The following is a 26,330-nucleotide window of genomic DNA, read 5'->3' on the forward strand; positions in this document are numbered from 1 at the left end:
AAGCGGGGAGGGAGGCAACTGGAGGCACCTGGGGGGCCCTCGGTCTTGGTGGGAAGGGGAAGGGCACGGGAGGGGGCAGGTGTCGAGGGCGAAGCTGGACGGAGAGGGACCGGCTGCCTCTGCTTCCTCCGAAGGCCGCCTTGGAGCGTGCCGCACGCAGCCCTTGCGCGACTTCTGTCTTGCGTTTGCTTTGTTGAGGTACAGCTCACAGGGCGCACAGCTCAGCCACTTAAAGTTCAGTGGCTTGTGGTGTGTTCAGAGCCAGGCAGCCATCCTGCTAATTCCAGAAATTCCCCAAAGAGACTTTACCTGTTAGCCGTTAACCCCGTTCTCCCCAGCCCGGCCGCTTCGGAGCTGACTTCCGTCCCTGTGGCTCTGCCTGCTCTGGACGCCGCCCCGGAAGGACAGGGCCCTGCTGTGCGTAGCTCCTCGCGCCCACAAAGAGCACGCATCAGGACTCTGTCCCTTTTAAGGCTGGGTGGCTTCCTGTCTTGTGGATGGATGGCGTGCTTAGCCTCCTGCAGCGGCCGGACTCTGGGGTTGTGCCCACCTCTTGGCTCGTGTGCTCCAGTGACCGCCTGTGCACGCGTGGGCCCCGTCCTGGGGCACGCGCCCAGGAATCCCACGTTCGGCCACGTGAGGAAAGCCCAGGCTGAGCCCCAGGCCGATGGGTGATTTCCTTCTCACTCTGGAGTCTTCTGCAGGAAGCAGACTGGTTGGAGCAGCTCTGGGGGCGCCCCAGGGTGTGAGGCCTGGAGGGGTTTGGGGGGCTCGGGGGGGGGGGATGAAGACAAGCTGTGTGGGGACCCTCCCGCTGACCAGAACAACCCCGGAGCCCCCCGCCCTGGCCGGCCCCGACTGCTCCGGGGTCAGGGTGCCGTCTCCCCCGTGGCGCCCACGGGAGTGCAGAGGGGCCTCCTGTTTGCGCCCCCCGCTCGCTGCCTTTCCTGCCAGCCGGCAGCCCGGGGACAGGGCGCTGTGGTGCTGGTCCGTGCCTGTCTGGGCTGAGCCCGCTCCCAGAGCCGGCAGCCGGGCACGGGGGGGACGTGTGCGCGGCCAAGGGCCCCAGGGAACGAGGTCCCGCCACTCAGGTGCGGGGTCCTTCTGACGGGGGCTCCCTGCTGTTTCCATTCTGGCCGTCGGCCAACGCTGTGACTCGGTCGAAAGCCAGTCACGGGCGTCTGCGCCTCCTGCGTGCCGGGGACTCGAGCGTGCCTCCAGAAAGCAGCCGCTGCTCCCGCGGAGGCCGGGGACCTCCACGTGTGGCCCCGTCCTCCCCGAGCCGCCCCGGGAGGTGTGTGACTAAGAGCCGCGCTGTGGAAGCCTCAGGGCGGGTGGGGTGGGGAAGCCTTTCCGATGACTCACGCGGCAGGGAGTTCCCTAATGGTTTGGAACATTTTTCCTTCTGGGCTTGCGCACAGTTTCCCCGCTGAGGCCTGCGGAGCTCTTGATAAGGCCGCAGCTCCGTGGCCGTGCGGGGCCCGCCTACCCCATGGAGGCTGAGGCTGTGCTCAGCCAAGGAGGACGCCCTGAGGCCGGACGGCAGGGCCCCACGCAGGGGGGGGACGACACCGGCGACGGGGTCCTGCTGGCACCCTGCCCCGGGGAACCTGTCCGTGACGATCAGCCACGCTGAGTGGCCGCGATGCTGCCATCCTGACACACGAGTGGACGGCCACTCGTTTAGGGCCCTTAGTGGAAACAGAGACCACGGCGTGCTTGTCCCCATGGGCTGTGATTCACACAGACACGAAGACTCAGGGAAAACGGGGCCAGAGCCCTGGGCCTTTGAGACCGCTGGTTCCCGCCCTGCGGGGTCTCCAGAAGCCCGGCTTTAACCAGCGTGTCCGGATGGGCCTATGCTCTGTTAGTGAGTGACTCTCGGGATCGATGTCTGGGAGAGCTGACACGCGGCGTGCACGGTGGACCGTGTGGCTCGCCGACCCCGGGCAGCCGCTCTGACGGGGGGACCCTGCCCCTAGGCCCAGGAGGGGCTGGAGGGGCTGGAGGAGGCCTCTGCCGGAGCGCTTTCTTGGCCGGCGGGCCCCACAGAGCCTTCCGTCAGTTTCCTTATTCGGATGAGCCTGCAAGGTGTTCACAGGGAGGCCGAGTCTGGTCTGACCCCTCCTAGAGGATGGATGGGGTGCTCGGCCCCCTTGTGGCCGTGTCCCTGGCCCCTCACGGGCCTCGACCTCCCTCCTGCCCCCTGTGTGCTCTCTGCGCCCCGACAGGAGGCCTGGACACACTCGAGAATTCCTCAGGGAAACTCGAGCCGTGGTTATCACCGACGGGCAGAGACTGGGCAGTGGCCAGGTTTGTCCCCGCTTGTGACTCCCACAGCTGTGTCCCTCTGAAGTTGTTTTAAGAGGCACAGGAACATAGGAGCTGTGCTTACAGGAAGAGTAATTTTGATTACCTTAAGCAAGCAGTGGGTGGGGACCCTGCCCACGGGGCCAAGGCCCATCTGGCCTGCGCGGCCCGGACGAGCCTGCCCCGTCCCCGAGCTCGGCCCCTGGAGCCGCATCCCTGGCTCACACAGCTCGGGACCTTCCGCCAGCTCAGGGACCGGGGTTCACAGAGATGCTTCCGCACCCGCGCCCTGGGCTCACGGGGCTCCAGAAAGTTAGCTGCTTTGTGGGTCTTGATGCCTTTAAGAACAGCAGAGTGTATTTTTAGTTTCCTGTTATGTTTTTCTGGAGGAGACGTGGATGCTGCTCCCTTGGGCCGCCGGTCTGCATTTTATCACCGAGTGGGTTCATCTGGTGGGTAATTTGTGCTGGGACTTCAGGCGTCCCGAGAGGCTGGTGTGGTCCTGGCACACAGACGCTGCTCCGGGCTCTGTGTGACTCACATTTCCTCCCTGTGTCTCCACCCTCCACCCCTGCCCGCCCGCACTGTGAGGCAGAAGAAGGAGATTTTGTCTACTTTATTGATAATTTCTGAATTGTAACGCACGTACATCTCTTCTTTGAAACCAGAATGGGAGCGGGAACTGCGTCCGGCTGTGACTGTTTGGGGACAGACTTCACAGGAGATGGGGAGGAGGGAGGTCTCAGCAGGAGACGGACAGCTGTTAATTCCCAGTAACCACCCAGCCGGGCCCCGTCGCGCTGGCCAGCCATCCAGGGGCTTCCAGAGGCCAAGAGCTTGGTTTGCAGTCGTTCCTGCCAGTGGGCTTCTCGAAGCTCCCTCCCTCCAGGCCCGGCCCACGGGACACCGAGCCCTTTCAAGGCCCATCGGGAGCCTTTCTACCTTGTTTTAAAAACACGCAAACGGCCACTGGGGCAAAGTTAGAAATGCCGTGCTCTGTGTTTCTGTATCCCGACGTGGCGAGAAGCGGTCACAGAAAGGGTTCTCTCGCTCAGCCAGCCGCAACTCTGAGCAGAGGCGGGATTGTGGCTCCCGGGCCCCGACTCGTTACTCAGAGAAACTCTGCTCCCAGAACGCACGCGGTAACCAGGTCTGCGCTTCCCGCCGCTGCACCTGGAGCTGGAGCCGGCGGGTCTGAGAGCCAGGACACCGCCCGGGTCCGGGTCTGGAGACCACGCGCCGCCTACCGGGTCACCGGCACGTCCCCTGTGTTTACGAGCCCTCCCGTGGCTGCCGCGGGGCCGGGGCGGCGAGCCTGTGGACGCGGGCAGGGTGGGTTTCGGGGCGCTCGCTGCCCGGGCGCAGAGCCCGGGGTCTTCGGGCTCCACGAGGCTCCTCGCCCCCGCGTGTGGGCCTAGCGCGTCCTCTCCGGTGGCAGCGCTCACGCGACGTCTTGCTCTCGCGCGTTAGCAGCCAGCACGGTGCGAGCAGACGGGGCTGTGGTCTCCGGGGCGGCCCGCGCCTGGTCGAGGCAAGGGGATTGGGGTGGTGTGCTGGACAGGGCACGCGGGTAACGGCCTTCGTTCTGCCCTTCTCTTCCAGACGGTCACCACATCTGGGAGGCTGAGGCAAAGACGGACAGAGGCCTGTGCAAGCCGGTGAGTAGGGCTTCCTGCGACACGAGCCGCTGGAAACACCGGGGTCAGGGTGCGGCACGCGCCAACGGCGTGAAGGGCTTCCTGACACCAGCGCTCTCAGGACCCAGACCAGCCTGGGGCGGCACAGCGGGGTGCCCCGTAGGAGGGGACCCCGCCCGCACAGGGAAGCCTGGGACCCTCCTGCGCGGTAACTGCTCCCGGTCACGTGGCGGGCACTGTGGGCACGGGGCCTTCGCCACCCTCCTGCTGTCGTCGTCGCCAGGGGCCCGCACACAGTGCCGCCGCCGTCCGCCAGGAAGACCGGCTGTTCGGAGCCGCCGAGCGGGCGTCGCACCTGCCCGGGCTCGCCAGGCCGCGCAAAGCTCCAGCAGCGTCCTTGGCACGACCTCGTCTCCCGCCACTCGGTAGACTCTTGTTCTGAACGTGAACTGGCTGGATGTGAAGGCGGGTCTCCGTGCCGCTGATTCCATTTTGCCAATCAGCTGGTGCGCTTGCGGGCGCCGGAAGGTGGCGGGGCAGGTGCCCGGGCCTCCCTGGTGCCGCCGCGAGGATCCCGGGCCGCAGACGCCCGGCACACCCACACGCACCCACACCGCGTTTCTCGGCCTCCTTGGCTCTGTTCACACGTGTCGGTGCCCACGTGGTTGTTGACGGGGGACATTTTCTGTCTGGGATCACGCAGCGGGTCCAGCTTTCTTACGGCTCGCGTTAGCGCGGCCCGTCTTCTCCATCCCCGAACTTTCGTCCGTGCCTTTGTGTTTAAAGTGGTTTCTCACAGACCGCAGGTAGCTGGTCTTACTTTCTGTCCACTCGGACAGCCTGCTAATTGGCGTATCTAGGGCGTTAGTGTTCTGAATGATTGCAGACGCGGTGGGATTAACGTCTGCCACGGAGTGTGTGTGTGCACGTGCGTGTGTGTGTGTGTGTTCTCTGTGATCCTAGAAGAGCAACGGTCTTCAGGCTGACGCAAAACACACTGTGGCCGCAGGTGACTGTCTGAAAAAATTCAGAGTTCTTCCAAGCTCAGTAGCTCTTGCCCTGGCCACGGGCACAGGTGTGTGGGCACAGGTGCCACGGGCACAGGCGTGTGGCCCTTCTTCTGACAGTGGGGGGACGTGGGGTGTCCACCTGTTCAGAAATCGTGTCAGGACAGTAACTTGCTGCTGTCTTTGGGCTCCTGGAGGCCCTGGCTGTTGGAGCCGGGGGACGGGGAGCCTTGGGTGGAGGGGTTTGCCGAAGCCGTCAGGTAACTGATCTCTGCCCTGCTGCTGGTGGGACCTGAGTCACTACTGGCGATGCCTGTCCGCCGCGGAGGCGGCTCTTTGACGGCGGCTTGGTTACCGCAGGCCCGGCCCTGGGTCCTCACGGGTGGCTCCATCGGGACGAAGCATCTTTTCTTGAGACTTAAGCCTCCTTTCCCAAAGCTCTGATCCGTTTACCAGAAGCCTGTCCAAGTGGTGTCTTGTGGAAAAGATTCCTCCCTGGTCCCAGGGAAACTTGTGCTCAGGACCTGGCTCCCCTTCGTGCTGTCTGGGCCTGGTCCCGCGCTCGGGACCGCACACAACGCGCACACGCACGCTCACACACGTGCATGGGCTCCTTCTGGCCCCGGGGCATTTCTTGCTGCCTGAGGAGCCCTGAGCAAGCGCCGTGGGCTCCGGGCGCTGGGCTTCCAGAAGAGGGTCCCCCGGTGCAGCAGGCCCAGCAGCTGAAGTCCGCTCCAGACCACCACGGGCCTCGTGCGCACCTCCCCTGAGCAGGAAGAAGAGACCTGCAGAAATCCTGCAGCTTTCTCTATCGGGATCTTTCCTGCCACGTTTGTGGGAGGTTTCGTGTCACTGGGCTTTCTTTTGCACTTTGAACGGTTGCATGTTTTATTTATTTATTTTTATTTATTTATTTATTTAATAAAATAGTAATAGAGTCTTTTTAACGTTTATTTATTTTTGAGACAGAGAGAGACAGAGCATGAACAGGGGAGGGGCAGAGAGAGAGGGAGACACAGAATCTGAAACAGGCTGCAGGCTCTGAGCGGTCAGCACAGAGCCCGACGCGGGGCTCGAACTCACGGGCCGTGAGATCATGACCTGAGCCGAAGTCGGACGCTTAACCGACCGAGCCAGCCAGGCGCCCCGGTTGCATGTTTTAAAGGGAGCTTAGCAGTTGACAGCTGCGCGTTCCAAAAGAAACGTAACAGTACGCGCGAATGATGACGTACTTTATCTCTTAACTGAGGTTTAATTTTACATATTATTTCTAATGACAAAAGGGTATTTATTCGTTGCGGAAATTTGGAAAATACAAAAAATGAGAAAGAGAATAGAAGCACCTTGTGTAATTTCACCACTGCTGACGTGTGGGCGTGTGTCCTGCCAGGCTGTTCCTGGTGTGGGTGTGCGTGTATTCACACACATGTGCCGTGGCTGTCATATTGAATGTGCCTTCTGCACGAAGCGGGATTGTGCTGCACACGCAGTCTATACACTAGCAGGAGCCCTCAGCGGGGTTTCTTGCTCCGTGGGGTTCTGTGTGCCACCTGTAATGCCTGGTGTTTCTGTGGTGACACGTGTCCTGTGGCTGCATATTCCCCCTTCACCGTGCTCCCGGGAGGACGGTGTCGTGCACGTCCTGTTCGGAGAGGTGAAGCGTATCAGCCTGTGCCCGCATCAGAACGCGACCCCCAGTTGCCTCCAACTTACAAAAACCAAACCCGCAAAGCCCAACTGCTGACGAGGGCCTCCCTGCCTGGCACGCCCGCCCCTGCCCCACGTGACCCGTCACGGAGACTCCCGCTGACGCCTCTTTGTAGTCGTCTCCTCGGCGTCAGCGAGACCTCTTCCTTGCTTGTCTTCTCTTCCGTGGACGCTAGACTCCACTCTTTCCTCCACAGTGGCTCGCCCCCGGTGGGCGCCAGCTGTGTGCGGAGGCCGGGTGGGAACCCAGACCTGTGCTCCCGAGCCAGGCTCCCGACCACGGGCCGCGCCGCCGCCCGAGCCACCTCCTGGCCAAGACGCGGCACTGACATCCCCTGTAACTGCAGTGCAGCCACCCTGCGCAGCACCCGTCCTCGGCACCATCGGCTGCACGTGCACAGGGTCACGTCTGCAAGGGGCCAGACGCCCAGGCTACTTGTTGCTTCTTCCAAATGGGATGCAGTTATTGAGACGACAAAACCACGTAGCCTGGAGGGAGCGTGGTCCCAGGGGAGGGGCCCAGAGCAGCTCTTGGCAGCAGGCTGCTTTGCCTCGGTTTCTTTATCTGTAACAGGAACAGGTTGGGCCCAAAGTTCTGTTCGGTTTCCTGTTTTAATATTCATACGATTCTGTTACTAACCTGATTCAATCAATTTTGCTATTAAGCTGGGTAACAAAACCCGATACGATGCATTTTTCTTATACGTTTTCTTTGCTTGTTAACTTAAATCATTCGACAAAAGCAATCGAAGAAACATTTTGGGTGTGAGATCCTGTCCCTCCCGTGAAATCAGGTACAGCATGAGCCCCCGTGAGGACGTCGGCACTTTGGTGCACTGCACGCTGTCGGCTAGGGCTCAGGCCCCCTGACCGCCAGCCCGCGTCTCCCACAATGCCGTGCTGCCTCATGTGCCTTGTTTTATACCCGCACTTGAAGGAGCGCAATTTTTGTGAACATGTCGTCGGTTCATATTTTAAGCCATGGGAAGGTACCAGTGCCCACCACAGCCCCCATCCCGATCTGTGCTTTCTTTCTAACTGTCCACACGCCCCTCAACCTGCTAGGGTCGAGCTCACCTGTTTGAGGGAGTCTGGGAGGCCATGACGGGCTTCGAGCCTTCGTCAGAGAACCTGTCCCCAGACACGTGTCTCCAGGAAGCCCGTCTCCTGGGTCTTCAGTGTGTTGCCTGAACAGGGGCTCACAGCTCCATCCGTGGGCCAAACGTGGAACTTTTCTCTAGTTTCCGAAGGCCACTGACCCCTTGGGTTAGGGCAGGCAGATACATCCGGGTGTTCCAAAGACCGAGTAGCTCCTCTCTCAGATTAGCACCAGCGGCTTGTCTCTGGGGCTGAGTCGGTGGATGTTAGCTGAAGCCCCCAGCCTGCCTCCCCCCACACGCTCCGCATCCACGGGCTGCCCGGGGGTGGGGGGGGTAGTGCTGGCAGGTTCGATCCGCCCAGACGTGCGCCCGCGCCCCAGGCAGACTCTCTGTGGGCAGCTTCTTCCAAGCAGCCCACAGTCGGGAGCTGCTCGCCGTGGCCCCCACGCGGGCTGTTTACTGCAGGGTGCTTCGTGTTTGTGAGATGCTCACCGTCTCCCTCCTCTCTGCCGTTTGCTCGCCAGAATTCGTTGGTGGTCGAGATACCGCCTTTCCGCAATCCGAGAATAACGAGCCCCGTCCAAGTCAGTTTCTACGTCTGCAACGGGAAGAGGAAGAGGAGCCAGTATCAGCACTTGACCTACCTTCCTGCGAACGGTAACGCTGTCTTTCTAACCTTAAGCGCTGAGAATGAGCCCGCAGGGTGCTTTTCCTAAGAGACGCATAGATGCCAAGATGCTGTCGGGGTGAAGCGGTGTATGCGGAAGCTGCGTTATTGTCCTGTTGACAGGAACACGTCCTTGAGTCCTAAAAAAAAAAGTGAAGCTTTCAGTGTATTTTCCTTTATTACTGCTGTGGGTGGGGGCTGCATATTGGGATAATGACGGGTCATTTTTGCTGGCCGCTTGCAAATAGAGAATGGCCCGAGGGGAGAAAAAGTGCAGCCCTTTTGCGCCCAGCTCAGACCAAGGCTGAGGTGGTCTAGGTGTGTGTTTAAGTCCTGTAGATGTGTAAGGTGGAAAACCAAATAGTTATCATTATTTGGCAGGTGCCTTTAGAAGTAAACCCGTGGCATTGAGCCTAAAGGCTGGTGCCTAATGTGGTCATTGACTAACATTAACGATTTCTGTGCTCGGGCTGAAACCCCCACCTCACATCTTTGGTCGAATAATTGCACCTTCCTGTGACTGTGAGGCTTTCAGGCCCAAGTACCTGTCACTCAACCAAAAACCACCCTCGTTGAGGTTGTGTGTTTACGCATTCTGAGGATACAGCCTTAGGACTTAGAAGACAGTTCACCTTTTCAGCTTTCTAAGGTGTTTCCTTAAAGAAAATACCAGCGTTTGCTTTTGCCCCCCGAATGTCGTCCCCAGAGCATCGCCTGATGCTCTGAGTGGTCCCAGCTGCGGTCATCCTGGATTTCACTGTGTTTTGTGTTAAGGTCATCAATGGCGGCAATCTTCTTGTATGGTAGCTTCTGTTCTAAAAGCTTAGGAGATTCGTGTGATTTAAGAGAGAAGTTATACACTAAAAACTATTGAAAAAGCAGCCATGTTGCTATCTTGGTGAAGTCAAGATTCTCTGAAGGTTTTCGTTTTCTCTGACTGTAACACATAATACCGAGTAGATGATAGAAAGCCCTAGAATATCCGTGTTGATATCAAACCGTTAGAATTAACCACTTTGGGGGCAAATGTTAGCCGTGCCTTTCAGGATTTGAATGATACGATCTTGTTGTGAAATTACGTCATGAGACTGCACACAACATAGCACCGTGTGCCCGTGAGCCGCTCACGCCAGGCCGGTCTGGTCTGTTCTCTTGCCTGCGACCCCGTCCTGGGTTATGTGGTCTGCTTCGTGCAACTCGGTGAATCCTATCTGTTCTTGGAATAAGGTGCAATATATCCTACAAAAGAAAATATTTAGTGGTTTTGTGAAAATGTAATGATTGTATGCTAATTGAACTTCAGGCGTGGTTGACCAAAAGTTGAACGTTTCAAAGAAAACCAGGCCTTTTAAGAAAAATTGCTTTTTAAAGCGGTTTAGAAAATCTCTAACGTTAGTGTTTCCTGCAGTCCCCGCTCCAAGTTCACGGTGCCCCGAGCAGTGTCAGGGGTGGAGGGGCCCCCGCCTGTGACCTGCACATCTCTCCTACGGGGGGCACGCTGAGCCCCCAGGGACATGTTACTAAGACAATGGGGTGCAGAGGGCAGTGTGTGGGCCATCCTGTCTCCCCGCCCTGCAGCGGGAATCACATCCTACAGCCTTATCCCACGGGGTCCTGACTGCGCTCCACCCCAGTGCCCCGGCGCCCCCCTCTCCCCCTGCCCCAGAGACCTCGCCGCCCCCCTCCCCACCCCCTCCATCCGCCAGGCGCCCCGCCGCCACGTGCCAGGCACCTCACACACGTACTCTGGACTCTGTTCCACTTGGACCTTCTCTCTGTAGCCGGTGCTCCACCCCAGACGTCGTCTGTCCCCTAGCGCAGGGGCCAGTGACTGTGGGCTGGGCGTACCTGCCATTCTGCTGGCCTGTCTGCCTCTCTCAGGCCTCCGTGACCCTCCATGCTTCTCTCCTTGAAATTTGCTTCCAGCCCCTCGGAGCCTGAGGCATCCTCGCTGTCGGCCCCTGGGAGCACCCGGCCCTGGCCCGGCTTCCTGGGGCGGCAGGCGTCTGCTGCCCTGTGGGGTTGGGACGAGGCCACGCGCCGCTAGGCTGTAAGCTCCCTGGAGCAGGACCCTCGGCCGGGATCTGACCTCGTGGCTGAATCGCGGGGTCTACCCTTACGTGGCTTTAAGAATAAATAAGTGAACGAATGAAAAACTGGAACTCGTGTGTCTGGTTTTCGGTTTGGTGTTTCTCCTGCCGTGCACTCCCCAGGCTCGCCCGGCCGTGAGCAGGACGCACAGACCCGCGCTCGGCACCTAGACAGCGCCCCCCACCCTGTCCCCCTGGGCTGAGTCTCCCACCTCACGGACCGCGACTGTCGACTCTGAGCCCAAAGATGCGTGCTGTGCTGTGTCGGCGAAAGCTTTGTAGCGGACGGGGCGTGCCGCACGGACTAGAAGACATCGGCCTGTTTGGGGCGGGCTCCCGTCTGAGGGCAAGCACAGCGGGGCCCTGGCTTCTGTGCATTCCGACGGCAGGTTCTTTCCAAGGTTATTAAATGTGCTGTTGAAACGGGCAAGGCTTTGGAAGTAAGTCCTCTTAAACTCTACCCGAAAAACTTATTTTCATGTTCAAATGTGTAAAATCAAGTGCCACTCTAGGGTTTCCGTCAAAATTAGCCATGGGTACGGGTGATGGTGTGGCCTCAGTTGTCCTCGTGGTGGGCTCTCAGACATGTGACCCCAAGGGACAGTGCCCCCGGGAGGCCACCCTCATGCAGAGAGGTGGGGACGCTCACTGCCCCCGTGTGGCCCCTGGCGGCGCAGGTGTTGGAAGCGAGGGGATCAGAGCGTTTGTTGCTCGGGGATGCGTACTCTGGTCACCTTCCCCGCTGCTGGGCTCAGCTCGCCGGTGACCTTCTGACAGCTGGACGGCAAGCGAGTTGACCGCGGCTCCCTGGGATGACGCCCTCCTCTCTTTCCGTCTGCACCACACGCGTCTGCGGGGCCTCCGGTCTCAGGGTCATTCCCAGCGGTCGACCTGGAAGAGGCCGTGAGGCATCACACGCAGGGCCTGCCGGGCTGCGATGGAGCGCGGGCCCCTCTCTGGGTGTTGGCCGTGGGTGTGACGGGGGGTGGGGGTGGGGGACGGAGTGCGCACCTGCCGCTCGTGCCCCGGGGCAGCACCTGAAGGCAGCCGTGAGAACATCCGGTGCGATCCTGGAAGACGCCGCAGAGCACACGGAGCCAGAGAGGTTTTCTCGTTTCTTGTGTGTCACTGTTCCTGTTAACTGTGCCTCCCGCAGCCCCTGCAAGGAGCGCGTCAGGCCCCTGGCTGGGCTGTGCGGGCCGTCAGCGCCCTGGTGCCCGCCTCGGGGCGGACTCTGCCGGGAGCAGGGGCACCTCTCACCGTTGGGCCAGCTCGTGTTAGGTGTGGAGAAGGACTTGACCCGTGGGCAGCGGCTCCTGAGATTGAGGGGAAGAAGAGCGTCCACGTCAGCGGTGACTCTGTGGGCTCATGTGCCCGACGGCTGCCCCAGTGCCTGGGACAGGCAGGGAGGGGGCAGGAGCTCAGGCAATAAGCATTTCTGCTTATGGCCTCAAACTTATATACCGAGGTCAGTGTGTCTTTAAGATGAGAAAATAAACGGTGACAAATTATCGAGTCTCGGAGAGTGCGTCTTTGTGTCTGAGATGTTTGTAGTCGGTTTCCCAGAAGGTGCCTGTGATGGCTCCTGGCCCCTGCTCACTGTCGCTTGTGGCTGAGCAGGTAGCGGTCCTGGAGTTCCCCCAGGATCAGTGGGGATGGCTTTGGGGACACACCGTTGTTGGAGGTCCCAGGCAGCCAGAGCCCCCTGCCCTGGGCCCTGCCTGTCCACCACCGGCAGACAGTAGAAGGTCACGGCCGGGGACCACTTGGCATGGAGCAGCTCCTGTAAACAGAGCGCTCTCGGGACGGGGGTAGGGGGAGCTCGGAGCCAGGTGGCGGGGCCGGGGCTCTGTGGGCCCGACGTCAGCAGCTGGAGGAGGAACCATGGGAGGAGCAGGGCTCACCGCTCGCCACGGACCTCGCGGTTACGGTAGTTGGTAGCCCCCACGAGATAGGGAGCGGAGGGACGCTACGCCTCCGCCCCGGCAGGTGCAGACAGGAGTGGATTCTCTGTGTTCCGTTTGCATCGTGTGGTCCGGAAATGAGAGTCCCCAGAGTCGAGGCTGCCGACGGGAGGAGCCGGCTGCGAGCGGCCTGCGGGCCCGAGGGCCAGGGCGGTCTCCCTCCTGTGGCCACCTGCAGACCCAGCTCTCCAGGGGCGGCCCCGTCTGCAGATGGAACCACGGACAGCGGCTTCCAGTCCCGTCAGCCCAGTGGCCTTGTCTTCACAGCAAGCTCTGGATCTGCCTTTTCCACTGAGCTTTGGGCCTCGTTGCTTTTCTGAGTCCTTCGCGTTCAAGTTTGGTCCCAAAGTAATTGCCTCCACGAAATCCTAAAGATGCTTAGTAGTGACTCAGCTGGGAGAAGCTTCACAGCCCCTCGGGCCCCCCGGGCCCTTGTTGCAGCCCCCAGGGCTGGGTGGGAGGGCACCCTCTGACAGACTCCTCCGGGCCGGGCCTCACCGGGGCACCCACTCCCCACGTCCCTTCGTCCTGTGGGTAACAAGGAGGTGGGCTTGGTCCATGCAGAGCTCGCGGAGGCCGAGTTTCCTAGGGCACTGTGCCCCCCACTTCTTCTGAAGAGGGCCGCGAGGCATAAGCACGTGGTCCTCGACCCCTAGGCCCTGCCGGGCGAGTGTCCCCACCCCACCGGATAGGAGCTGGGGCGGAGCCCGGCAGGGCAGCCTGCCGCCGTCCACGGCGGGGTCCGCCAGGCTGAGACCTCACCCGAGCCCCGTGTGCGTGCGGCCGGAGCTTTGCCTCTCACGGAAGACCTTCGGGGCTCAGACAGAGCAGACTGCCACGTTTCTGACCCACGGGTATGGAGGGTCAGGTTGGCCCAGGTGGCAGAGGGGGTGTCCGTTCTGGGGACTCCTGCCCACCCTGGACTCCCTTCTCAAGGCAAAGCAAAGTCAGTGGTGCCCGTCCCATGACCCCAGGACACCCGGCTTCAGGCCCACTGTGGTCAGTGGCACAGCTGGTCCCCGTGGACATTGTGGAATGTTCTTCCCGAGTCAGCTGAGCCGTGTGATAACCACACCGCCGAGCGAGCACGTTGGGAGTGGGGCCGGTGCACGGTGCACGGCTGTGAGCACTTTGTGCGGGACGCTCTGCCGTCGCTTCTCGTCGGAGCCTCGCACAACCTGCGTGAGGCTGGTTTTATTAGGTCCCCACGTTTACTGGCTCTCCTGCTATTCCAGCCAGAGACTGAGGGACCGGTGTTCTGATTTCTGCTTCCACATCTTCAGCCTGCCGTGTAGAGGTGAGGGGAGCTGGCTGTCCAGTGTAGCTGGGTCTTCCTTGCCCGCAGGAGCCAGGCCCTGGATGTCCTGGGTGGGGACCGTCGCCACCAGCCTGGGAGGAGCTGGAGAGGGATTCGGGAGCCATCCTCCAGGCTCAGGAAGGCCGGCCTCCTCCTTCCGTGGAGAGATTCGGTTTCCCGTATCACCTTCTGGACGCCGCGTCTACCAGTGCTCGTCCACGTGTCGCTGGCCCTGCCGTTGGGTGTCGGGTTCGGTCGTGAGAGGCCCCCAGGTGGCAGAAGCAGGGCTCAGGCGAAGGAGAAGCGGAGAAGCGTTTCCCTCCCAGGCGCCTGGCACCCCCCAGTCAGACACCCTGACCACCAGGTCAGACGGCACACAGACCCTGACGTGCTGGCCACAGGGAGAGGATTTGAACTTGCAACACACTGAGGGGTGGACTGTGGGACGGGGCGCCTGGGTCTGAACCTGTGTGAACGAGCACGAGTCCGGCCTGCTTAGGAAACGGGAGACCCACTCCACAGGGCGCGCGTCTGGGGGGACGCTGGGGGCCGGGGAGTGGGGGTGGCAGTGCCCAAGTCTCCTTCACAGAGTCCGTGCTGCCCACGGGGACCAAGCGGAGGGGGCGGGGCACGGGCCACCAAACACAGAAGGACCACGTGCTGTGGATGGGCGTCCTGTCCCTGGGAGCCTGGTCCCGCCAGCTGTGGGGGAGGCAGCCCCCTGGGCCCTGCCCAGAATCACAGCCGTGGGTGCAGCTGCTTGGGAGCAAACAGCAGGACCGTGGATCTCATTCCCTCCAAAGGCGGTTTTGGCCATTCTTGGATGAAAATGCTCGATGCGTCTCGTGGCGTGTGTGATCCAGTGTGACTGGTCGGCAGCTCCCCACAGGTGGGGACCCAGAGGAGATGGGGGTTGGCGCCCCATACGGGGTTCCGGCCCCATCTCTCGGCCTCGGTCCCCACCCGCAGGACCGGTGTGATGCCACCTGGTCGGGATGGCCGTTGCTGCCTGGCTCCATGGAGCGTCCACAGCCCCGTGAGCCCAGAGAACCCTACCTGGCTGGCAATGTGGGAGGTTTGGCGTAGATGCTGGTTAAGCTGTGTGGAAAAGACGGGGTGGAGTCCCGAGTTGAAATGCCCTCCGTGTCCGTCATCGCGTGGCTCGCGGGTCGGTGTGCGTCAGCTGGCCCGCTGGTCCCCCGCCCCCGACCAGGCCCCATTCCTTCTGGGCTCCGGGTGTGGAAACGGTGCGTCCTGCCCCTTGGGGTGGGCCCTTCAGGTGGCTGCGGTTACTACTTTGCCTTTCTCATTATTTGGAAAAGTCATGCCCTGAAGGTATCATCGTGGGTGTTTATACTGACAGTAAAAGTGGGGCTTTAATGTCAGGCAGCGAACAGAAAACAATCTGATCTTTGTTCTCTAGGGTTTAGAACAAAACCCCTTTTGTCCAGAACCGTGCAGGGTACCTGGGGAAGTGACCCAGGCCGACGCAGCTGGGGTCACTTGAACGCGTGCGTGTGCAGGGAGAAGGGGGTGGTGGGGGCGGCCCCCTGCACCATGTGGTGGCTTCGGCATCCGGGGTATCTTGGCACGAGCCGTTGCAGGTGAAGGGGTTCTGGGGGCTGGGACTCCGAGCCGGTGGGTCACATCTGGGGAGGGCTGCCCGCAGGTGGCCGGCAGAGGTCACCTTCTCGCCGCGTCCCCGCACGGCAGAGGAAGGTCTCTCTCTTCCCTGTAGGATCAGGGCTCCCCGGACTTCATTCAGCCATCATTGCCCCCTGAAGGGCCATCTCCAAATACCAGCTGTGGCGAGGCTGGGCCTTAAACCTATGGGTTTGGGGGACACAGTGTGGTTAGTCGCAGTGTCTCTGGCCTATCCGAGGCCGAAGAGCGGGGCCCTGACTCGCGAACCCCCACTTCTCCCAGTGCCAGCAGAGGCAGGGGTTTGCAAATGGGGGCACGCACCAGTAGCCCCCACATGCGGACTGCCCATGTGGCCCCCTTGCCATTTGCTGGGTAGGTGGGACTCTGTCCTGGGGATAGGGAAGCAGGCCCATAGGACTTAGGCAGTTAGCCAGTGACTGTGCAGCCCGTGGGTCACTGCAGGACTCAGGCCCCCTGTCCGTGTGTGCTCCCCGAGGTACGGGCCTCTCGTTCCCCCTTCCGTGTGTGCAGCAGGCCGCACATCTGGGAAGGAATATTTAAAAGGAAAGGCACAGATGGGAATTGTGCTTTCTGCTCACCAGCTTTGGGACTGGAGAGCGTTTCACAGCTCGTGTCCTGCTTCGTTAATCGGAATCTGAGTACTGGGTCAGGTGCTGGGGCCACGAGATCGCTGCTGTTTGGGGACCCAGGACTCGAAGAACGGCTTTGCTTTCAGGTAGCTGAGGTGCTGATGGGGGGGTGTGGAGTTCCCCTGATGTTTCCATTACAAACGGGAAGCGCCTTTGTCTTCTCGGGCCCCTGAGCTGGAGGGTTGGCCCAAACAGCATCTCAAAATTGAATTGCTCGACTTTGCTCTTCAGCAAGAGGACAGGGTGTGTCTGATCATGGGCAGGACATGGGGAAGACTTGGGACGGCTGGTCTGGTGTAAGAGGGGACCGTGTCCCCCTGTCTGCTTGGGGGAGGCCATCACATGTGTCCGTACTGGCTCACAGGCCTCGGGATGGTCTGAGCGTTTTCTGGAGGGAGTCCCGTCACGTTGCTCTGGGCCAGCTGTGGGAGCTGGTCCCGGCCACTCTCCATCCAGGTCCCGACCGTCTCCATCCAGGAGGGGTCCTGGGGGTCAGGGACTGCCTGGGGGCCAAAGCCCTGACCCTGCTGTTGGGTCCTGCTACGTCACCTGCTGAAATTGTCAGTGGCGGCCATTTGGCACCTGCATGGAATCCCTAGGTGAGAGGGAGTGGCTGACCCGAAGGCCTGGCGGTCTCGGGGGAGACCGTGAGCCTGGCTGGGTGTGTGCGCTGCGCACTCCGCTCTAGGGGCACGTGGATGGGGTGGATGGGGTGGGATGGGGCGGCCACGCCTGGGGACCCACGTGTCCACCCTGGGTCCCACCCTGCGGAGCAAGGCGCACACTCACTGCTTGATCTCCTGTGTGAGACACAACAGCACAGCCCATGTGCGAACCACGTGTGGGCCACGAGGCCCGTGCTTGGATGCCCCAAAGCACCCGAACCTGACGAGCAGCAGGGAATCTGCTTGGAGCGATTCGAGGGAGGTGGCCGGCACTGCCTTGAGCCCCGCCTGACCTAACCTGGGGCTCTGAGGAGGGCCCTGCTCTGCCCACAGGAACAGGAAGCCACTGCTGTGGGGGGGGGGGGGGTCGGGCCCATTTGCCAGACATGGGGTTTCTTCGAGCCAGGCCAGGATGTTCTGCAATGGTCTTTGGCCCACAGATGGCCATTGCAGGGGCTGGGGGTGGAGTGGGGTCCTTGCAGAGAGGCATGCCTGCCACACGGCCCAGGAGAGAAGGCGCTGCAGCCTGGGGACCAGAGGTCCTGTTCGGGGGCAAAGCCCCTCCTGAGACAGCCGCCCTTTGCCAGGGCACGGGGTGCCCGGCTTCGGGGGGCCGAGGGGACGTCTGTGCTCTCTCCTCCGCAGAACGCGGTCGCCGCGCTCGGGGTGTGAACGCCAGCACGGCCGGGGCGGCACCCCACCTCTTCCATGAGAACAGGCTTTGTGAGCGGCGGCCGCCTTCGAGATTAACACTAATCTCTGGCACGTTTGCTGTAACGAATCTGGATTATAAACTCGCCTCCTGTCCCAGCCCCCCGCCCAGGCCAGCGAGGTGGACGGCGGGAAGGAACCAGACGTGGCGTCACACAAGCGCCAGGTCTGGAAGGAAGCTGCCCTCGGCCGTGGCCGCGGCCCCCCAGCGCTTTCCGCACCGCCCAGGGCCCCGCGCGGCCCCTTTCTTCCCTCGCTAATAGGAAACAGGAGGCGGCGTCTTGCTCTGATTTACAGCGAGGACGCGCGTTTCCTTTGAAATCCAACACAAGAAGTGTGATTTAGACACCGGATGTTCATGCTTGGAGCCCCTGAAGGTGCCACGGGGACGGCGGGAACCGTGGCTGCTGCGTGGATGTCCCGTGTCCCTGGGCCTGGTTCCCAGAGCACACCGGCCCCTGTGTCTGCTGCCCTTCGCCTGTGGTTGGGCCTCTCCTCCCATGGCTCCCACCCCCCGGCCCAGAGCCCCGGGGTCTCTCTCTTGGTGGCTCCTCTGTGACCCGTGGTCCCTGGCCCGTGTGGGGCCCTCGAGCACAGGGGGGGCCGCCGTGTCAGTTTATTCCCTGAGGGAGCCTGTCCAGGGGCTTTAGGCAGAGGTCAGGCCCACCTCATGAGGTTGATGGGGTCTCGGCTGCAAACACAGGAGGGACGTGGGCACTGGGCACCGCAGTACCGAGGAACCCATGGGGGCCAGGCCGGCTGGACGGGGTGCGGTCCAGCCCCATGGCGTCGGTCCTGCCACGACTGTCCACTGCCCCCCACACCATTGGACGGTGACCCATGTCCTGTGGGGCAGGCCCCACGCTGCGAAAACTTTTCCAGAAGGTCCTGGGGAGCCCGGTGACACGGGAGTTAATGCCGGTGCCACCGGGAGGCCTTAAACAGGTCATAAACAGCATGCACGAGCCAGCAGACCCCAGCTCGCCCCTGCCCGCCGAGGGCGGCAGCCGGGCCTCTGACCAGCCTCCCGGGGTCCCCGGTTCTGGCCGCTCGCACCGAGCCCCATCCCTCCGTGGCGGCTGAGTCGCTCTGGCCGGCCTTTCCCGGCAGCTGGTTTGCCTGTGCGATTCTGAGGCTCAGTGCAGACGGGATAGGAGTTTTTAAAGAGCTCAGGGGACACCTCGCGGGAGAGACGGGCGGGCCCCGTGCCTGGCTAGAAATCCAGTGCGGTGAAGACAGAGTCCCAGTAGGGTTTCATTTAATCCGCCAGACATGTACGTGTTCTCAAGATCAGGAACTTGAAAGCTACCCAGCGAATTCGGAATTTAACCTCCGCCGTTCGTTCGCCGGCACATCGCCGCTGGACCGAGTTCCTGGGGCCCCGCCAGAAGGTGAAGGCCTGTCTGCCTCTCTGGGCCTGACTGTCGCCTGGGCCGTTCTGGATTCGCAGTGTGCGGGAAGCAGGCCGGGGCGGTCCTGCCTGGGAACACTGTCACCCTGCAGGCCGTGTCCCCTGCCACCCGGCACTTTGGGTGTGACGTGAGCAGGGGCCCAGCACTGTGCCCTGTTAGCCGTGGGGCAGCTGGAGGTCCAGCTCCCCGCCCCACCTTGGGGAGGCCGCGTCAGGCCGCGCCGCACGGCACAGCCTCTCCCCAGAGGCGGGCTGCCGAGCCGGAGGCCCGGCAGCTGGGGTGGGGGGGAGGGGCTCGATGGCAGAAACCCCGGCCACGGCAGCTCCAGAGTCAGTGGTGGCCACTGCTGGGTGGACGGAAGTTAACAGAGAGTCCCCAGGGGCGCGAGGGCTTCTGAGGGGCCACCCGACACGGCCACTGTTCCCACACACGCGCACGGACGCTGGAGCCTAGGGACGCACTGCGCCTCAGGTGGGGCCAGCCGGGGACTCCTGGGCCAGGGGCACCGTGGCCCCCGTGAGGAGCAAGGCCCACTCTTCCGCACGCGCACCCAGGCCCTCGCGGGTCCTGGCTCCTCCCAGAGACCCGTGACGGTGGCCCAGAGCACGTGTGATGGACACGCGGCGATAAAACGCCACCCCGAGAAGAGCTGCGCTTCCTGGGTCCCTCCTGCGGCCAACTGCGCTTTTCTCTGGACGCCCCTGCGCTGGGCCTCGCCCGCAACCAGAGCCCTGCCCCCCGGGTCCCGCGGAAGAGAGTGCGCTCACCCGGCAAGAGTGCAAGAGCCGTGCGCGTGTAGCGGCCCTTGGGGACACGCGGCTGACGCACACCTGCCCGGCGCCCCCACGGTGCCCGGTGTGAACGCCACCCCTCGCTCTGCTGCTCTCTGTCCGGCCCTCCTGCCCCCAAAAACGCGAAGCAAAAGAGAGTGATCCTGTGGCGAGCCCCGGGAGCCGAGCACCAGGACTTGGCGGCTCTGAGGGGAACTAGACGCCCGGGAACCTGCCGGTCACATAGCGCGGGCGCCGTCTTCGAACGGAGATCAGATGGAACCCGCCACCACCTCAGGGCCGTGCCTCGCAGGCGTTGCTGCGTAGGAAGCGGCCCTGCCGTCCACGGCGGCCGGCAGGTCTCGGGGCGCGGACGTGCTCTAGTGAGGGCCGAGGCCGGGGCCACGCGGCCCACAGGCTGGTTCCCCCAGTGCGGCGGACCCCACCGCCACGCATCCCTCACGCGTCCGCCTCCTAGGAAGAGAGGGGAGGGTGGGTGGGAGGGTCTCGAGACAGCCCCTCACCCGGGAGACCTTCGGCCGCGTGGGTGACCGTCGCGGCACCAGGTGCGCCGTGAGCCGGCTTTGGGGAACAGGCGAGGAGGCGGGGCCCGGGGAGCGGGCGGGGGCAGGAGATGCGGGAAGGTGGGAGGACGGAGCGGGTCCCGCGAAAACCCACAGCACACCCGCCCCGTTTTGGAAGCCGGAGCCGCTTGCGCCGTGTGGCCCAGGTCTGGCGGAGAGGACGGGCCGCTGTCCTGCTGTCTGCCTCACGGCCCTGCTTCCCGGCGCGGGGGGACGGGACGGCCCAGAGCCGCACCCCGGCTGCGTGGCCGGGGTGGCCTGTGGCTCCGAGGCGGCTGCCCCACGGAGCCGCCTGGGTGGGCGCGTTCTCCCCGCACGTCAGAGGCTTCCCCCCGCCGTGTAGTCGCGGACCGTTTCTCTCGGGGTTTCCGGACATCTCCGCGCCACCTCGGTGCGTGTTCGAGTTCACCGACCGTGCAGACGTTTATCAGATAGGGCGTCGGTAGCAGGAGGAAGGCGGTTGTACATCCAAGTTAAAATTTTCGCTTTGATTGCTACAAATCCGCGGGCCCTTGGGTCCAAAGCTTCTACTGCAGTTTGCAAATGGATTTTTATAGCACATTAGTGCTGGGGGGGATTCCAAGCAAAACAGTGTTCTCAGTATTAGAACCAGCTGCAGCTTTCTGGAGACGGTGACTCACACCCTCCTCTTAATTGGGTGGGAGAACCAGGCGGAGACGCACGGGGACTCGGGACGCTGTTTATTTTGCGAGGGCGTCCTGGCCACAGCCCGCCCCATCCCCCACCCATCACGGCGTCCGCAGCCCGTGTTTATTCCTCTCCTTTCCTTCTTGCAGCTCCAACCATAAAAACAGAGCCCGCAGACGACCACGAGCCCGCCCTGACCTGTGGGCCAGGGGGCCAGGGCCTGAGCCCGCTCCCGCAGCCACGCTTCAGCCAGCAGCTCGTGGTGCCACCCGACCCGGGCTCCTGCCTGGTGGCCGGCTTCCCGCCCTGTCCGCAGAGAAGCACCGTGGTGTCGCCGCCACCCGGCACCGGCCAGGAGCTCCACGACCTGTCTTCCGCTGCCTACGGCAAGGGCACGGCCAGCCAGGGCCACGGTCACCTTGGACTTCAGCGGCCGGCCGGAGGGGTGCTCGCCGTTCGGGAGACGCCAAGGCCTGTGGGCGTGCACCCCGGGCCCCCCCAGCAGCCGCCCCCCGCCCTGCTGCAACCACAGGTGAGTGCACGGCTGAGCAGCGGCTGTCCCCTGGGCCTCCGGCCAGCTCTCTGTCCTGACAGCCCCTCCTCCTCACCACCGTCCGGTACCCAAGAGCCGACCTGTTTGCAGTCCTGCAGCCCTACCCGCCCATCCGAGATGGGCCGCCAGCAGCACCGACTGCCGAAGGCTCCGAGGAGCGAGTCTGCAGCCCCCCGGCCCCCGCCGCTGCCCGAGGTGCGTGAGGACAGTAGTCATAGTCTGGCTCCCTTTCCCGTAACGGTCAAGCGAGAGCCTCAGGAGCTGGACCAGCTGTACCTGGACGACGGTAAGTGCCCGTGGCCGTAGGTGCGCTCAGCCTGGCGCCGTGTCTGTGAGTGTGACGAGGAGGGGTGTGCGCCTCAGCCACCCGGCGGGGGAGCGCGCCCGGCACGCGCGTCCGCGCTCCGGGCGCGTCCTGCGGGTGGCGCGCTGCCTGCCGCGCGGCTCCGCTCCGTCATCCCGCCTGGATGTCCCCGTGGTGCCGGTGGCCGCAGACCCGCAGGACCAACGCGGCACCAGGCGGAACAAGTTCTGTTTGAAGAGGCTGCCCCGGCACGTGGCTTCGGGTCAAGCTTTCTCGCTTCTTAGCACCTTAAGGGCCTCCCGGGCTGAGCGAATGATGTTTAAACGGCGGCTTAGCTGAAAGTGGTGAACGTTCTGTGGCGCACCGCTCCGGTCAGGCGCCTGGCGGAAGGGTGATAAGGAGCCGGGCTGCCCCTAAACGGGGACTCACAGCCCCCTGTGTGGGACCCACCCTCCCCCCCCCCCCCCCCCCCCCGCCAAGCACACGGGCTCTGTCACCATCCAGCGTGCCACGTCAGGGTGGTTCGGAAGGGAAGGGCCCTCAGGACACCTGCAGTCAGGCTGGTGGCAGGCAAGTCCACGTGCTGGGGTCTGTCCACACAAGGAGGGCAGAAGATACCCCATTGTTCTTAGCGCGATCGCTCCGCAGAGTTCTCTTTCCTGCAGGACAAGGTGCTGCCTGAGCCCAGTGCAGGCAGGTGGCACACTCGCGCTCGTTCACCTGACCGCTGGTGGCTCAGGCACGTGTCCAGAGGCACCATGGTCTGCTTGGTACAGTGGGCCTGGTCAGTGCCTCCACAGGCCCTGCGTGGATTGAGAGCGGGTGCCGGGCCTGGTCAACGGGTCCATGGTCCCTGCGTGGATTGCGAGTGGGTGCCGAGCCCGATCAGCGGGTCCACGGGCCCTGCGTGGATTGCGAGTGGGTGCCGGGCCTGGTCAGCGGGTCCACGGGTCCACGGTCCCTGCGTGGATTGCGAGCGGGTGCCGGGCCTGGTCAGTGGGTCCACGGTCCCTGCGTGGATTGCGAGCGGGTACTGGGCCCGGTCAGCAGGTCCACGGTCCCTGCGTGGATTGCGAGTGGGTGCCGGGCCTGGTCAGCGGTGCTTCTTGTCTCCTCGGGTAGAAGCTTTACTGGGCCCAGATGCGCACGTCCCCTGCTGCTGGACTCAGGTGGGGCTGAGAGCTGGGGGCAGTGCTGGGCACATGGCCTCCTGCTCCCCAGCCTCCGTGGTCAAGGCCTTGCAGCCTCCTTTAGTCGTCGTCCCTAAAAGTAACAGCAAATATGGTAGGCTCGTCCCTCTCATCACAGCTGTTTCAGTGAATGTCTCATTTTCACCGTTCGTATCGTACGGGCTTCCCCGTGGCAGAGCTGCAGGCATCCTGTCGGAAGAGTGTTCCCTTCTGATGCTGCTGTTCCAGAAGCGGACGGTGCTTATGGGCCCGTCCCACCTAACCGGCAGGTGCAGCCTGGCAGGGGGACCCATGAGCCTTCAAGGCAGTGCAACCCCAGCCCCAGCCTCCGAGCACCAGTGTTTGCCCTTGGCTCGGTGACCCAGGGCTTTGCAGACTCCTGTGTGCTGGGGTGACCCGGGGCCTGCCCCGGCTTCTCCATCCCCAACTTGAGGCTACGAGCTTTCAGGTACTTTTGTTCCATAAACGTTCTACCTTCAATCCTGGAGCCCCCTTGTGGCGTGTGCCTGCCGGCTCCTACGGGAGACCAGGTCCCTCCTCCTTCCCGAGGTGCAGGCCCTGACGAACTCTCAGGGACACCCCAGAAGCCGGCGGTCCGTCCTTCAGAACCGCACTCTGGGTCCACAGCTGCCCTCGGCAACCTCAGGAGGTTTATCACCGGCGGGAGGTGGCGGCGCCGGGTCCCTGTGGGTACCTGCGCTGCATCCGGTCCCCTGAGGCGCATCAGGCCCGAGGCGGCCAAGCTCCCTGCCTGCCTTCTCAGTGCTCCGTGCGGTCTCGGGAGGTTCTGGCCTGGCCCTGGGGCCGGGAGGGCCCAAGGGTCTTGGCCGAATCTCCAGTGCCTTCGGGAAAGCACAGAAGACCGGCCGGGCAGGCTCTCCAGTCGGCTTTGCTGCCCGAGTGTCTTGAGGTCAGAGGCGGTCTTGTTAGGGGTGAGGGGGTAGGGGCCACCTGGGAGGTGCGTGTGATGGGGGTGTCCTGCGCCCGGTGAGTCCACAGGTGTAGGATCTGTTCTCAAGAGGGTGCCGTGGCCCCGGCGAGTCTCTGGGCGCCGCCCAACTAGAGCTCACCTGAGTGGGTGTTGGATTTGGTGGGGAGGGCAGAGCTGATGGGGGGGTCCTCCTCCAGGCCCCTGGTCCCACGGGGCCGCCGGCCGCACACGCGTAGCACTGACTCCCGTCTGCAGGGGCCCAGCCGTCAGCCTGGTGCTCGCTCACGGAGCAGGGCTCTGGGGCCACGCTCTACAAGGAGCCACCACCTCCCGGCTGGCTCCCAGTCCTGGCCTGACTCCCTCCACGGCGCCTGCCCCACCTTTCCCGCACTACCGGTCACCCACCCACCGTCATCAGCTGCTGTACCCTCACTGGGTGGGGGGGGGGGGGGTAGCCTCACACCTCCATCCGCTTTGTGAGGTCACTTTCTCAGGGATCTTTCCTTCTTCATCCAGACATCCTGCCTCGGTCTCCCTGGGCATCTCCTCCTGCTCTGAGCCTCAGCCCTGCCCCCCTGACAGCAGCCGTCTACCCACTGGCCTTTCTTGGTGGTGCTTGTGGTCCTGGGCCCCCTGGGCAGCGGCTCTGAGAGCCCGCCCGTGAGGCTGCACGCAAAGGCGTTCCCTCTGCCTCCGTTTGGGGCTGGATTTATGGGCCCTTATTTCCACAAAGGCCCCATAATCCGAGGCCGGCTGTAAACAAAGCTTTTCAGTTTTAGCTCATGAGAGCGTTCCCGGGAGATGTTTATTGTTATTTTTGTTGTTGTTGTTATTTTTTGGTCAGAACTGGGATCGCGGTGAAGGCAAGGGCACCGCAAGCCTCCGTAGCAAGCAGATAACGTGTTTATAGAAATACGCGCGCTTTTTCACTCGCGCACGCCGATGCGTGCTGTTCCCCCTCTGCCCTGGTGGTCCTCGCTCACACCTTGAGCAGCTGAGGAGTAGACGCTAGACTCGGACCCCTTACAGACATGGCCCTGATACGTCCCCCTCTGGGTCCTTCCAGAACCGGTGGTGGGTGGAGGGGACGAACCTGGGACCGCCTTTCCTGAGGCTGACGGAGGCCAGTGGGGAGCACACACCGTGCTCCTGGGGCTCAGCCTCACACCGGCCCAGGCTTCCCTCCAGCGCGGCTTCTAGGCCCAGAGGCCAGAGTTGGCCACGCACGCAGGCCCGGGAGGTAAGCACCGAGGGCTCTGGGCTCTGCGGCTTCTCCCTGGCAGTCCGGGCACACACGTGGCCTGGCCCAGGTGTTCGTCCGCCACCAGGAAAGCGGATGGAACGATCGTCACTCTGTGTGGCTGGAGACTATGCGCCCACAGGCCGTTAGGAGGCAGAGTGGGCCCAGCCCCTTCTTGCGGTCCGAGTGAGGACAGAGTGCCGTGTCCTCGTGCCGGGGTGAGTGACTCCGTCCACTCAGGTGGCACGGGCTCTCGGGAGGATCTGGAGGCAGGATCTCCGTGGCAGCCTTGGCTCCCTGGAACCCAGGACCCTCTCACGAGAGCCACGATACGAACGTGGTCGGAAGACGGTTTAATGCAGGGTAAAGGCCCACGTCGCGGGCACGGCACCCGAGCCCGGAGCCCCCCATCGGAATGCCGAGGGACGTCTAGGGCCGGGTTCAAACAGGCGCCCTCCCGACGGGCCGAGGGGAGGGCACGCAGGTGTCGTGGGCGGGTGTGGGCCTCGACTCAGAAGGCTCTCCACAAGCCTGCAGGACCTGTGTTGCCCCAATAGTCTGATCCTGTGCCAGCCACCCCCCCCCCCCCCGCCATTTTAACAGCTCACCTGAGGGGGGTTTTAGAGAATTAACTTGCCAAACGGGCAGTGTCATGCTCTGCCCCTTCCGGGTTGAGGGAAGGTTCGGAGAGAGCTTGCGTACCGCCTGGGTGGGAGAGGGGCCACGCCCACCACAGCCGACCTGGGGCCGGGGGGTCCTGCTGGCTGCTGCCATCTGAGCAGCTGCCCTGCTGGCGCTTCCCCCGCCTTGGCCTACGGGAGCCCCCCAACACCCCCTGGAGCTGCAGCCCTGAACCTAGTTGTGCCTCCCCGCCCCCTCCCCCCCATGCCCGCCCTACACGTGCCTCCCCTCCCCCCGAAGCCTGCCCCACACGTGCCTCCCCTTCCCCCCACGCCCACCCCACGCGTGCCTCCCCTTCCCCCAGTCCACACGTACCTCCCCTCCCCCCCACGCCCACCCCACGCGTGCCTCCCCTTCCCCCCACGCCCACCCCACGCGTGCCTCCCCTTCCCCCAGTCCACACGTGCCTCCCCTCCCCCTCCACACCCGCCCCACGTGTGCCTCCCCTCCCCCCGACGCCCACCCCAGACGTGCCTCCCCTCCCCCCACGCCCACCCCACGCGTGCCTCCCCTTCCCCCCACGCCCACCCCACGCGTGCCTCCCCTTCCCCCAGTCCACACGTGCCTC

The 26,330-nt window shown here is 63.2% G+C and overlaps 1 protein-coding gene across 4 annotated transcripts in view; it reads left to right on the forward strand.

Moving 5' to 3' along the window:
* The window catches only part of NFATC1 (nuclear factor of activated T cells 1), a 109,102-nt gene that overhangs the window by 57,217 nt on the left and 25,555 nt on the right, over positions 1 to 26,330 (forward strand). For 2 of the 4 annotated variants that reach the window (XM_078435104.2, XM_078435106.2), the window contains exons 7-10: positions 3,913 to 3,968; positions 8,286 to 8,418; positions 21,013 to 21,395; positions 21,507 to 21,702. In XM_078435104.2, coding sequence (XP_078291230.1) covers positions 3,913 to 3,968; positions 8,286 to 8,418; positions 21,013 to 21,395; positions 21,507 to 21,702 — 768 coding nt within the window. Of the gene's footprint in view, positions 1 to 3,912; positions 3,969 to 8,285; positions 8,419 to 9,836; positions 11,492 to 21,012; positions 21,396 to 21,506; positions 21,703 to 26,330 lie in introns of those variants that run through there. The other 2 variants (XM_078435105.2, XM_078435107.2) reach the window with 2 other exon arrangements.

The sequence above is a fragment of the Panthera onca genome, chromosome D3, assembly GCF_046562875.1.
Source record: "Panthera onca isolate mPanOnc1 chromosome D3, mPanOnc1 haplotype 2, whole genome shotgun sequence".
NCBI classification, from domain to species: Eukaryota; Metazoa; Chordata; class Mammalia; order Carnivora; family Felidae; genus Panthera; species Panthera onca.